Below are 14,666 nucleotides of genomic sequence, written 5' to 3'. Positions count from 1 at the left end.
ATACCGGGAGAAAGATGTCCTGGTTAATGTGAAACTGAGAGACAACCTTTGGTAGGAAAGCAGGGTGAGCTCTGAGCTGAACCTTGTCCTTATAGAACACGGTGTAGGGAGGCTCTTAGGTTAGGGCCTTAAGTTCAGACATCCTCCTGGATGAGGTTATCACCACCAGGAATGCCACCTTGTAAGAGAGGTAGAGCAGGGAGCACGACGCCAAGGGTTCAAAGGGCGGTCCCATGAGTCTAGAAATGACCAGGTTGAGGTCCCAAGCCAGGACAGGCTGCCGCACGTGAGGCCTTTTAGACCTTTTAGAAACCGGCTGACCATCGGGTTACCAAAGACAGAGCGGCCCTCCACGCTCAGGTGGAAGGCCGAGATGGTGGCCAAGTGAACCCTTATTGACGACAATGAAAGCCCCTGCTGCTTCAGATGGAGGAGGTAGTCCAGAATAAGTGGCACTGGAGCCAGCATCGGGGACGGAAGGTGCTGCGCCGACCAGACTGAAAATCTCTCCCACTTGACAAGATAGGTAGCTCTCTTAGAGGGTTTCTTGCTGCCAAGGAGGACCTGTCTAACCTGGTCTGGTTCGGATGTTGGAGGCGACCATGATCTTTTGTCAGAAGGTCCGGGAAGAGCAGCAGGGTGACCTGGAGCTTCCACGGACATGTCTAGGAGAGATGTGTATCAGTGCTGATGGGGCCAGGCTGGTGCTATCAATATGACCTGAGCTCGTTCCCTCTGGATCTTGAGGAGTACCTTGTGAATGAGCAGTATGGGTGGAAAGGCGTATAGGAGACAACCTCCCCAGTGGAGGAGGAACGCGTCCACTCTCGAGCCCAGGCTGTGGTTCTGGAATTGCTGGCACTTCCTGTTGCGTTGCCTGGAGAACAGGTCTATCTGGGGAAAGACTGAATTTGCGACATGGCCATGAAAGGACCTGCTGAGGTGGTCCGCCATCTTGTTCTGTATCCCGAGGAGGTACGACGTTTGTAGGTGTATTGAATGTTCTACACAGAAGTCCCATGGCATGAGGACTTCCTGGAACAGGAGAGAGGAGAGGGCTGCCCCGTTTGTTGATATAGAACGTTGCCGTAGTGCTGTCCGTCATAACTGATGTACATTGTCCCTTTAAATATGCCCAGAAGGTCTGGCATGCCAGGTGCACAGCTGTCAGCTCTCTGACGTTGATGTGGAGAGCCAGATCTGCCTGAGACCGGAGACCTTGAGTCCTGCGGTCTCCTAGATGTGCTCTCCAGCCCACGTCTGATGCGTCCATCACTAGCGACAGAGACGGCTGTGGACTGGTGAAGGAGACCCCTGAGCACGCCTCCTGAGGGTTGAGCCACCAGAGGAAGGAGTCGAGGACTGGGCAAGGCAGGGTCATGATCCTGTCCAAGCTGTCCCAGGCTGGTCGATACATCGATGCTAACCATGACTGGAGCGGTTGGAGTGATGACTGCCATGCACTAGGTGAAGACTCGAGGTGCTGCTAACAGGCCGAACGGAAGGACTGTAAATTGGTAGTGGGTATTGTTCACCACAAACCTGAGGTGCTTCCTGTGGAGCGTCTGAGGGGATCAACTCCATGAATGTAGCCATCGCCGAGCAGGTATTGTAGGAGTACCCGCTGACAATGGCCTGCTGGTTAGATATTTGGAGTTGTAGTCCCCCTGTTGAGTACACCTTTTGCCCAAATAGGTCTAGTTTTTTAGTGTCCCTATTCTTGGGGGTAGGGCCCTGAAAGTCTTGCCTCTCCCACTGGTTAGCAGTGTCCACCACCAGAGAGTCAGGCTGGGGGTGGGAATATAGGTGTTCATAACCCTTGGAGGGCACAAAGTACCGGCATAAGTTACACTTGGCAGTGGGGCCGGGGTCTGCCACAGGGTCTTAGTCATGTCCATAATTGTCTTTATAAATGAAAAAGCGATACGGGAAAGGCCAGAGGGGGCCAGGATGTCAACCATAGGGTCTGCATCATCGACCACTTCCTCCGCCTTAATGCCCAGAACCGGCGCATCAACTGCTGCAACATCCTGGAGTCTTCCAAAGCTGGGGCTACGGAAGTGCCCGCCAGCGCCACATGTTGTGAAGAGGAGGAGGAGGCCACCAGAGGGGGTGGTTGCTCTCTACCATCCCCACCCAAGGTATCTCGTGACGCCGGGGGGACTGTGGTTGGTTGGCCCAGTTCCAGCGCCGCGAAGGGCATGGGTATTGGTGCCGATGTCTGGTCCCACACCAGTGCCAGTGTAGATGCCTCAGGTCACATCTGCGCCAGGGTCTTCATCTACGCCGTCGCAGCCAGCGTCGATGACTACGTCGGTGCTGAAGGCGCAGCCCGCACCGTAGCAGCAGTCTGAGCCTCTGATGCCCCCGGCGGCACCGTGGTCGGTGTCGATGTCCGTGACTGTGCCGCGGCTGATGGCGTTGACGCCAGAGGTACTGGCTTAGTCACTGGTCGTGGCGGAATAAATGTTGCAGACACCACCGATGCAGCTCCGAAGCGGGATCCATGGCTCCGACCCTGGCCCTGATGGAAAGCCCATGGAGTCCAAAAGAGTTCGGGTTCTGCTATTGAGCCAGGTTCTGCTATTTTGAGGGCCACTGCATTGGGCAGGACCCCCTATGGTGCCGTGAGCTGGACCTTCTGCTCCTGCTATCGTCCGAGCAATACGAGTCCGACTCTGATGTTTCAGAATAGGAGGACCAGGGCAGCGCTGCACCTCTCGACGTAGAGTGTCAGGAGCCTGGGGACCGACTCCGCTCCCTGGATGGAGGCACTGACGTCGGTGGGCACCAAGGTGAAGGGGATCGGCGTGACATCCTTGCTGGCTTTCCCTTTGACTGAACGGGGTGCCGGGATGGAGCCTGCAGTGCTCACACATCCTCCTGCCTCAGGGGCGAGACTGGCGGCGTGAGTGTCAGCAGGTCCTGTGCTGCCTCAAAGGCTCCGGGGTGGACAGGAGCAGCAGGTGCTCTGAGGGGGTTCGGCAAGCGTGACGGGCTCGGACTTGACTGCCTCAGTTGGGCAGGAGTCGACATAGCCCCACGCTGAGCCTCAGAGCCGTGGCCCAAGTGAGGTGTCACTGATGGCTGATCCCTGGATCTTGCTGAGGGGGATCGGCCTCTTTCTGTCCTCTTCTTCTTCTTCTATGCCGGCTATTGGGACTGGTGCCGAAGGCTGGAGTGCCCCTGAGAGCCTCCATGATGGTGCCGAGCCTTCTTGGCAGTGTCTTTCTTCGACGTTGGATCTCTCAAAGATGGCGCCGGAGTGCTCCGTGCCGAAGAAGACATACTGGAAGCAGGATCCCCAGTGCCTGGGTCCGACTGAGGTCAGAGAGCTGCCTCCATGAGGAGGATTTTAAGCCCTCTGCTCCCTCTCTTTAAGAGTTCTCAGTTGGAATTCCTGACAGATCGTGTAGTGGTCTTTTTGGTGATCCTTGCCCAGACACTGTAAACAGGAGGTGTGGGGGTCACTTTTAGCCATGCGCTTCACGCAGTCCTGGCAAGTCTTGAAGCCTGGGGATCGCGGCATGCCCCAGTGAAAAATAATGGGGGGAAGGAAACCGGGGGGGGGGGAAGGAGGGGAGGAGGACCCCCCCCCCGTAACTGAAACTTATAAGTGAATTAACTACGCTATACTAACCACCTAGAACTAACTATCTACAGCGAAAACCGAAAGTACTGCCAAGCCACTTGCCGAAGCAAGAGCAAGGGGAAGTCCCAGCTGCCGTCACTGGCGGTAAGAAGGAACTGAGGGGGTGGCGGGTCGGCAGGGCCCTTTACTGGGTGCCATGAAGGTGTGACTCCAGAGGGCACCTAGGCCTACCCCATGGATGCTGCTAGGAGAAAAATCTTCTGGCTACTGTGCGCATGCACGCTCGCACACCTGATTGGAATGAACAGGAACGAGCACTCGAAGAAACATGCATAGGTTTCTAATGTTGCCAGGGAATAATTAACTAATATCTGAGGCCAGTAAAGAGGAACCATCCAGACTAGCAAAGCAAATCTTAAGAGCTGCTGAAAACCCCACTTACAAGATCACAAATCTCTCTCCATTATGCTTGCTGGAACCCAGATTCAGATCTGTGAATGTGATGCCTTGTCCTTTTTATTCTAACTGTTCAGGTCACTATAGTCTTCATTTTCTTCTAAAACTACAGTTTGGAGAACTAACTGGTTCAAGGAAATGGGATGCAGAATCATTTGTTTCTACGTAATCGCTTAAACTTGAGCCCAGGTCAGCCGTGACCCAAAAGGGCGTTTGATGCCCTATGTAAATAATTTGGTGTTCTCAGTCTCTTTCCCAAGAAGAGTTTACCAAAGCCACACCAACGTGTGCCACCCATTGCTGACCTCAGTGGAGCAGCCGTAAACTGAATGGGCATAGTGGCCAAATCTCACCCAGAGAGATGGTCTCATCAGGTGAGGAATCAGACGTGTTGGCACAGTGGTACCAGAGGTAACTTGCCTGTGCTGTGGATAAATTTGAGGACTTAAATCTCCAGGGAAGTCATGCCAGCACCTTTCACCAGCACTCAATGCACATAAAGAAAACAAAGCTTGCCATATTTTACGATCTTGGGAGAACAAGTGGTATTGATGGATACGCATTCAGAAGGGCATTGGCAAAAATGCCTATAAATGGTTAACAAGGTAATGGTAAGAAATGTTGACCTTGATTTGTTTAGCTAAGATGTAAAGATTTTTGAAGGTCAAAGGTGTCCTTGTGTAGTGTTTTGGAGTCTAACTGTGTCTGACCCTCTAACATTAAGCTGCTGTGGCCTGTAGTTTTGAAGAGTGAAGCAAACCAGGGGGAAAGAGAGAAGGGGGAGAGAACAGGAAATGGAGTGAGGTGTTTCAGGAAGTTGTCAGGAGTTGACTGATTGATTCCAGATGGAAAGGGTCACCCTCCGTGACCCAGGAAATACTCACTGGGGGAAAGCAGTTGTTGGCTTGTGAAAGGGGAGGGCCTGGGAGTTAGAGACTATGGTGGAATGCACATTCTGCTTTCTTTTATTCTTAAAACGTTGAGTTTTAATCTTCAGTATTCAACAATTTGATTGTCCTCGCCTGGCAAGGGGGAGTGAGTGGAGCTAAGTCTGGAGCGCCAGTAACTTTACCTCCATCATCTAAAACATTCTTACTCTGTAGCATAGATAAAAAAGTGAACCAGAAGAATCATAGTCAAGAAGACACAATCTCTCTCTTGCTGAATTGCAGTAATGCCAAGAGATGGGCCCAAACCAAAACCCAAGCTCCAACAACCTCCAAAAAACACGGAGCGAGTTCAGATCCAGACCCAACCTCTGTGAGTTGGGTCCACCTCGGAGGATGGTTTTATTTATTTACTCTGGCTTCATCCTGTGAGGTGGTGTCTTCGCCCCCGCCCCCAGTGGTGAACCTGAGAGGTGACAAAATGAAACCACCCAGGAGAGGGGTCTTACGGGGCTCTCAGCAGTCCCTGCTCACCATGGGATTTGCGGGTGCTCAGCACTTGGCAAGAAAGTGACTTCTGTCTGGAAGTTATCGTTGTGTTTCAGGGACCAGTAGAACCTTTTTAAATGAAATGTTGATCATCTATATTCTCTCACTTTTTGTGTATAATACAGATACCTATATAGTCATACACCTGTAATGTGTACGATTATATTTGTGTGTATTAATATATATTTTGTGTGTGTGGATATATAAAATTGTCTCTGTGTGGCTGAGTATTTGTATATTTTATATATATATATATATGTGTGTGTGTGTGTGTGTGTATATGTATATATATGTATATGGGGTATATTTTTGATTTACATTTGGTTACAATTTAAAATCTTGTCGTAAATATTTCAGACACTGGAATGATTCAGGTCTATTCCCCCGTTGCCATAGCGTGGTCTGTGCTGGCCAGTGAAAGATTAAAATTTATTTCCATTGTTTAACGGAAAATAATGAGGTGCATCTGACTGGGTTCAGCTATGTCATGCGGGAAACGTTCACTTTGGAACAGAGTCTCACTCCACCCAAATGTGCAATGATGAAATCAGTTGGCACACACAAAAGCAGCACATTTTGTGACAGGAATGCATGAGAAGTATTAATGTACAGTATGACAAGAGCCTTTTGGAATGAATTAACCTTGTCGTAAAAAAAAAAGAGAGAGACCGAGGGAGAGCATTCTTTAAACCAGCAAAATCCTACAGGAGGGCAGGGTTTTCCTGCTGTGTGCTGAATACAGTTTATCAACAATTAAAGCCTGAAAGTCTCTTACTTAAAGCATGACAATGGCATCTTTGAAAATTCATGCACACGCTCAGGGTCAGATCCTGAACAGCTAGCAGCAAATGAGGGAGGCTCTGTTGAAGCCAAGGGAGGTACACCAATGTGGACCCGCTGAGGGTCTGGACTTCAAAGTTCTAACGAGATGCACGTTCTTCATACTTGTTCAAATGAAGGATTTTTTTTTTTAAATATATGTGGTTTAAAGACGCACGTATCTCTGGGTTTAATAGATTTATAGCTTAGGACATTTTGTTTTAAAGAGAGATCTCAATGAGTCTCAGTAACAAATATGATTATTTCCTGTAGGAGTTGACTTGTGTCCTGTTGGGACCCAGCGAGATTGGACAAAAAGGGCAAGATTTTCAAAATCCATGATTTTGAGAGCCACAATTTGTGGGTGCCCAACCTAAGACACCCTTAAAGCGGCCTGATTTGCACAAAGTACTGAGTGCCCACCTTCCGGAAACCAGGCCCTTCTACCCCTTGCAGCTAATGGAGGTTTCTGTTTATCTCAGTGGATAGAAACCTATGTTTTAGGAGCAGATGGTTGTAAGTTTGATTTCCTATGATGTACGTGTGTGTAGGATAGCAGATGGCTGTGCTTCTATATATACATAGCAGCGGGCACATTATTCTGGTGCTCTGCAGTCTGCGCTCATTGTCTGTACATACAGACCTCTATGCTACAATGCATCACAGAAAACTAAACTTAAGATAGTCTCTAGTCACTGGTTCATTATGTCATGTACATTGAGGCTAGCATATGGCCCTTTGGATGCCATGTTAAATGGAATGAAGGCACAGGATAGAAAGTGAAAATACTTTTTCCCCCAGTGGGAAATAAACGATTATATTTTACAAATAGAACAAGATTTTAATTCAATATAATAATAAATACATCAAAAGCTGAATACTAAAACAAGTCATTTACCTGCCTTTTTTCCTAGGTTGTGTTATCAACAACAGTGAATGTTGATGGACATGTATTGGCAGTGTCTGACAACATGTTTGTTCATAACAACTCTAAACATGGACGGAGAGCGAGGAGACTTGACCCCTCAGAAGGTATGGAACTTTGTCTGGAATATGGTACACCAGTGAAAACAAACACACGCACTCTGCACTTGAATTTTTGTTTGTTTTGGTGGGAGTGGAGAGAGCTGCAGAACTTCAGGGGCTTTAGAGAAGGAAGATGAACCCAAGAAAGGCTCTACCGCATGCAGAATATGATCCTCCTTCACCTAAGAGAGAGACTCCCCCCGTCTATTCATTAGTTAATTTGTACAGGGCTGTGAAGATGAAAAACTCTGTAAAAGCGTTCACAATTAGCTAAGAATGTCAGACTTACTGCTCAGCTGGCCTAGACTTGATTTCAGGCAAATTAAGCAACATGACATCTTACTTAAACAGAAACATTACAGTGCAAGATGTGTATGAAAAAGTGTCTGGTTCTCTTAAACAAACTGTGTGCAAAGCATAACAATGCGCAGAAGGAAACTGACACTAATTGATTTTAGTTTGTTTGGCTAAGCAGGAATTGCCGTCGTCCATGGGACGGTTCTTGGGGTATATTAAAGCAATTACCAATACCTGTATCTGTTAAGCTTCAAAGTGGGTAACCCCCCCCCCACCCCCCGTCCCTGCCCCTCTCACAAACTCCACTTCTTCAAAACAGGCACCACTTAAAAATCCTATCTATGTCTCTTTCCCCCCTTCTCCAATCTCCCTGAAGCCTGTGAAAGTGAGAAGAGTTTGTGATGTTAGTAGAAGAGACAAGCAAGGCTATTATTTCATTACACTGTTTTGTTGCCCCCCTTCTTAAATGTGCCCTGTATCAACCTAAGAAGAATTAATGAACTGGAAGAAAATGATTGAATCAGTAAAGAATTCGGAGCAGTGTTAATTCCCCCCCAGCGGGTAGTGAAATGGTAGAAGGAAAATCCCAGGATTCCAAGCCTAGGAAGCCATCCAGTTTTTCCTTGACTGATTGGATGTGATTGACTGGCTGTTCAAAGGAGTCTCATGTTTTTGGAGCCCTGCCAAAGTTCCCCTCCACCTCTGACCCTGTCAACATTGGGAATGGAGTGATGGATTGACTTTGGTTATGGCCTGGAAACCATATTGGGTTCCTGATGGGATGTATAGTCCAGAGGCCTTGAACATATGGAAAAGAGCAGGAAAAAAAACCTATTCCATAAAGTCACAAAAATTATTAGAAATTGTCTCTTGATAGGAACTGGAGGAAACGCAAGCTATTTCCATATCTCTTTATCCCATTGATAAACAAACACATCCCTCCTACAGCCTGCTTTTTTTGTTCTTGTGTGATCATATGCTAATGAGTGTTTTTAAAACAGCCTCTGCCCAATCACTTAAGGGTTTCACTTTTACACCCAGTACTACAGTTGGCCTATTAGACCTTAATGACACAATGTTAAGTGCCGGTAATGAACAGGCGAGTAATTAACACGAGCAAGGCAGAGAACAACATTATTTTATTTTACTTTCGGGTCCTTGGACTGGTAAGCAGTCTTCGTGGGTGAACGAATTAAGGGTACGTGTCCTAGCTGTGGTGGAACTGGGTATACAAGCCAGCAATACAGCTGCAGCAGTGCAAACCCCCAAGAGTGGACAGGCGAAACTATACGTCACGATTTGCACCAGTGCAATTCGTGCAAATAACAGCTTTGCCTATCCACTCATGGGGTATAACTGGCCCCAACCGACCCAAAAACCTAGGCTCCAAAACCAGTTGCAAGAAAACTAACTGACCACTCTGTTATCCCTTTTTTGTTTAGCCACACCATGCATCAAAGCTATTAGCCCAAGTGAAGGCTGGACTACAGGGGGCGCAATGGTGATCATTATAGGAGACAATTTCTTCGATGGGCTACAAGTTGTATTTGGGACCATGCTTGTATGGAGTGAGGTAGGCAAAAGTAACTTGCTATTGCATAGGCGAAGATAGATATCGCTGATATAGAGAAGGTCGATGGGGAACTACTGTTCGCTCATTCTCATCATAACACGAGAACAAGGGGATGGTCCATGACACTGAAAGATGGTTACTTTAAAACTGAGGAAAGGAAATGCTTTTTTGCCCATGCTTGGTTAGTCTGTGGAATACTTTGCCACATTGTATCATTGTGTCCATGAACTTTTAGTGGGATTCTAAAAAGGACTGCATGTTTATATGGATAAGAAGAATATCCAGAGTTACGGGGAGGATTAAAAGAAAAGGCCAGGAGTTTGGGAAAGGAAACAAACCTTCAAGTTTCAGGGCATAAATCAACAATTAATTAATGGGGGCCAGGAAGAAACTTTCCCTGTAGGCAGTTTATCCTGTAAGTTGCCTTATGCACGATTTCTTGTACCTTCTTCTGAAGCAGCTGGTGCTTCACATGATTGGATACAAGATGTTGGAGTAGATGGACCACTGGTCTGATCCAATCTGGCAATTCCTAGGAAGTAGTAAACAGTTTCATTTGCTTGAGAAACACAACCAGGGGCCAGTGGGGAAAAACTCAAATATCGCATACGTGACATGCTTCTCTTTTGTTGTTATTTCCCAGCTTATCACACCTCACGCTATTCGAGTCCAGACCCCCCCTCGTCACATTCCTGGTGTAGTCGAAGTCACACTGTCGTATAAATCCAAACAGTTCTGCAAAGGAGCCCCGGGCAGGTTTATTTACACCGGTAGGTGAACGTGATTTACTGTGGAGGGCTGGAACATGAATGTCTTTTCCTCTCAGTAATATCGATTACTCTCTTTTAAATACTTGCCACATGCCATTTGAAAACTGTTCTGCTATTTGGAGTATTTGGAAGTGTAAGGAGATAAAACCTCTACACAATAAGGAAGCTAAGGGAATATTACTCCACATGTTAATATATTTTGCAGATTAAAGCTCATGCTGATACAGTATGGCTCTCTCTCTAGATATATTAAGTGTACAGTAACTTGATAGCATTGCTCTGCATACTGGAAGATGTTTTATTTATAACAGTATTTATTTTACATTTCTCTCTCACTGGGGGTAACCTCGTGTTTTCAGGATGGCCCCCAGGGATAGGCAGAATGTCTTATGTCTAAAGAAGCCAATGAGCTGAGTGCAAAATAAATCCTGATGGCTTTTTCATTTTTTTAAAAGGATATTGTCAACTTGTTTAGTGCCCCACATTTACCTCTGCCATCAGAAGAATATTTATATTTATATATCAAGAGAGAGAGATCTATAGCTCTAGAAAAAGAAATCAGTGCAACTAAAGAAGAATCTTCATTTGTTGTCAGTATACACAGTAAAGTTTTACCTCCTAATATATGTGGCTGGAGAATGGTAGCATGTTTTAGAGGATTATGTATATATGTAACTAATAGATTTTTAGTAGTAATATTTTATTTAGGTGGCTGAGAATTTAAGCAATGATTTTTGGTTTAAAAACCTATTATTACTATTAGATCTGGAAAACATTTCTAGAATATCAAATTTTGGACAAATTTCACAGCAAAAAAATTCAATTCTCAACCTGAAAACCCCCAGAAATTTTTCATTAATAATGTTGCAGTTTTTTGACTACCTGGTGAGCCAGTCAAAATGTTTCAAAAAAGGGAATTTTTTCAGTGAAATATTGATATTTTTATAAATTTATTAAATGTATAATTTTTAAAAAAGCAATAATTCTCATTTTAATTTTTAATGTGTTTTTACAAGCTTTCATGATTATTATTACTTAAGAATGTATTTATTCATATGTATTCCAGTAGCAGGCAGGAAATCCAATCTAGGATCAGGGCCCTGTTACGCTGGGTTCTGTGCAGACAAATCAGAAAACAATCCTTGACCCAGTGAGTTTACACTGTAGGGTCCTGATCCAAAGCCCATTGAAGTCAATGGAAAAACTTCCAGTGACGTCAGTGGACTTTGGAGTGGGCCCCAGATGATTAGGGCCTGAAACGGATCTTGCCCCAGAATAACCTCACTAAAGCGCAAGGAGCTGCTCTGGATTTATACCTGTGTTTGTGAGGTGAGACTTTTGCCCTAATTTTTTGTAAGCAAATTCCTTTTAAAGAGACAGCTTTGATTTGTGGAAGGATAAATCTGAGCCCTCAATACGTTGAGCACAGCTTCTTTAACTAGCAGATAAACTAACTGAAACGCAAGTGACTGTGATCTCAAATCTGCATGAAATGTAATTGTATTGTACAGAAACAAGATTGAAAAAACCCATCAGGGACCCAGTCCTATGCAAATGAGCTTTCTCATTGATTTCACTTACTAACAGGCTGCAGGACCAGGGTTGGGTCTGGTATGAAATTTACAAGGGGAGAGTCTGTTAATTCTTGAGCATATCGTGAGTCAGAGACTGAAAATTTAAGTTCTTCTGTGGCACTTCTTACTTATTTAGGCCCTGATCCTGCAAAGATATAAGTGCGTACGCAACTGAAAATCCAATGGATTGGACTGCTTGCATGCTCGTGTGCAGGATCAGGGTCTTAATGATGGAGAAATGCATAAAACAGAGACTGTATTTTTATTATGGGGAAATTATTCCTCTTTTTGTAGGTCTGTGTTTTATGTGCAGGGCTGATCTGTGCCATCTCTAGAGGGTTGAAGTCAAACTGTAGTGCTGCTCTCTGACATGTTAATTAGCGTATTTCCACCAAAGAGGACATGAAGATGTACATGACAAATAGCAGAAGAGAGAAAGGATAATATAATCTGCCTATTTTGCTCTTGTTATCAGCGTGGAGATATCTGTTTAGATTCACTGAGGAGCGAGTGGGTGCTTACTGCCATATGTTACAAAATAGCATGTTAGCAGAAGATGCAGAAGTACATAAGCTGGTGTGAAATTAGACAACTTTTCAATCGATCTACCCAAGGACTTGTAGTTCTCCCATCATGTTAGGCAAAATGATAAACACAGCTATTAAGTATAGCGTAATCAATTCCCCCAGGTCATTGCTGCTGATAATAGCAGCAAAAACAACTTCCAAGCTATGAAAATAACATGTTTATTTTTCTCTCTCCATGGCTGTGATATCATGAGTCTGTTTTGACCGTGCTATGAAGAACCGCAAAGGTTTTTTTTAAAAAAAATTCTGTAGCTCTTTTTGTGTCCATAGTGCTTTACAAACTTTACCTACTGCACCAGGAAAATGCAGCCACTTCTTGGGTGGAGGATGGCAGCCAGTGAGCACATACAACAGTAGTGAGGGAAGGGAAAGATAGGCAAGCACAGGAAAGCCTCTCTCGTGGAGAGTAAAACAGCTAAAAATGTCTTAAATATTTCCTGGAAGTTCTTTATAAGGATTGGCTGTAGTTGCTCACATTTATGTCGGGGGAGGTGGTCTGTGTGGTGGCAGATGGGAGGAAAGGTTGGTTCTCTCTATTAAATTATGTCCACACTATGAAAAAGTGGAGAACCCTTTCTTTAAAGAAATACTCTTTACATTCAACCTCCATCAGGCAATATTCCTAAGAAACACATAGGCCATAACACCATCCCCAGAAGATCAAAGAGTGAGGGACATCTCCTCTTAGTAGTATTTGTATTATGGTAGAAATTAGAAGCCCCAAATAGAATCAGAATCCCATCGTGCTAGGCCCTTAGGCCCAGATTTTAAAAGACATGTTGGTACCTGACCCCTTGATTTCAATAGGAGCTGGGTGTCTAAATGCTTTTAAAAATCTGGGCCTTAATGTTTATAAAGTGCTGTAAGATCTTCAGGTGAAAAGAGCTAACTAAGGGTCATGTAGTGTTAGAAGCACTGAATAATTGGCTAAAGGCAGACCATGAGCATAATTAGATAGTATTTAGTCCTGCCATGAGTGCAGGGAATTGGACTAGATGACCTTTTGAGGTCCCTTCCAGTCCTAAGATTCTGTGACTATTATTATTATTTATACTTTCATACTACCCGCGAACCTAGAGACCACAACCAAGCTCAGGGTTTCAATGTGCCGGGCACTGTACATAGACATAGTAAGTGACAGGCCATACCCTGAAGAGTTCGCAATCTAAACAGATGAAAGGAAGTGTTTTTACTCCGATTTTACAGCTGGGGAATTGGGACAGAGAGAGATTAAGCAATTTGTCCGGGGTCACACAGGGAGTCTGTGGCAAGTCTGGGAATTGAACACAGGTGTCTTGAGTCCTGGCCCAGAGTTTTAATCACAAGACAATCCAGAGCTATTGTAGAAAGGTGGAGATGGAACAGAAATGATTTTGGTAGTTTGAAGTACATGATTCCCCATGATTAGAGTAAAGCTTTCAATATTTAGTATATAATCAAATAGTAATGTTCAATCTGATGAAGCTTTAGTTTTTTATAAAAGAGCAGCATTGACAAGCTGAAGAAGAGAGTGATATAAATGGTTAGTATAAGAATCAGAGAGAAATTTCCAGGGTAAGTCTAAATGCCACAGGGGTGCTGTTGCCGGAGTGCATATGCTCCCTGTGATGTGTACTCAGAATAGGCTATGAGGGAAGTGTGCTGTGCGAGCAATGCTGCCATTGAGGTTCTGTCAGCATTCCCACCCTTCAGTGCTATCGCTCAGGGTGCTGCAATTCAGCCATCACATTCCTCTCATCACCAAAATTTGATGTGTGGCCTTTTCCGTAAGGATCCCATTATGGAAAACTTGGACAGAATTTAGAGGTCTATGGAAAAGTCTTGAAAAATCGACTGACTTTGCTAGCTTCTTTTTGGAGTCTGTTGAACAGCCTTGCTGAATTTGATAATGTGGATATAATTATATAAAATTTTATGTAATTCTATAGAGAGAGAGAAACAAAAAGCACGTCTCTCTTTTTTAATCAATGACTATGTAAAATGTCATCCTTAGGACAAAATGTTGACCTCTAATATCTTGCAGTATAAAAAGGTGAAAGCTGTGAATAAAGGTGACACACCCACTTCCGGGTTCTGAGTGACCCCGCCCCCTTTTCCTTAGCCGTTCTTGGTACAGGAAGGCATTTGTTCTCCATGACTAATGTAGCAGTTGCCTTATATTCTGCCTCTAATAATATATAAGCCCAAGTTCTTGACTTTAATGGAGCTCAGGTGAGAATCTGGCTCATTGTAAGCTCTTGGATCTTATACTTGACCCAGCTCTGCACGTAGTTTGTTGTAGGGAAACTCATCTCAAACATAATGTGGCAGGAAGATTTTGAACATAGCTTTTCATCCATGTACAGAAAGGCTTGATGGGTAAACTAATCTCATCTATGCAGTATAAAAACAGGTTGGACAAACACCTGTCAGGAATAGTCTGGGGTTTATTTGGTCTTGTCTCAGTGCAGTGGGCTGGACTTTGATGACTTCTCGAGGTCCCTACCAGCCCTACATTTCTATGATCTGTGGGATTTACTGCACTCCCAATGGGCTG

General features: G+C 44.9%; 1 protein-coding gene across 1 annotated transcript in view; it reads left to right on the top strand.

Annotated features, from left to right (window-relative positions):
* EBF2 (EBF transcription factor 2) overlaps positions 1-14,666 on the top strand; it is a 175,497-nt gene that overhangs the window by 136,064 nt on the left and 24,767 nt on the right. The window contains exons 8-10 of the mRNA XM_037886163.2: positions 7,218-7,335; positions 9,069-9,199; positions 9,843-9,969. Coding sequence (XP_037742091.1) covers positions 7,218-7,335; positions 9,069-9,199; positions 9,843-9,969 — 376 coding nt within the window. The remainder of the gene's footprint in view (positions 1-7,217; positions 7,336-9,068; positions 9,200-9,842; positions 9,970-14,666) is intronic.

The sequence above is a fragment of the Chelonia mydas genome, chromosome 26, assembly GCF_015237465.2.
Source record: "Chelonia mydas isolate rCheMyd1 chromosome 26, rCheMyd1.pri.v2, whole genome shotgun sequence".
Taxonomy (NCBI): domain Eukaryota; kingdom Metazoa; phylum Chordata; order Testudines; family Cheloniidae; genus Chelonia; species Chelonia mydas.
The sequence above is the reverse complement of the archived record's forward strand: the minus strand, read 5'-3'. Positions and strand labels throughout refer to the sequence as shown.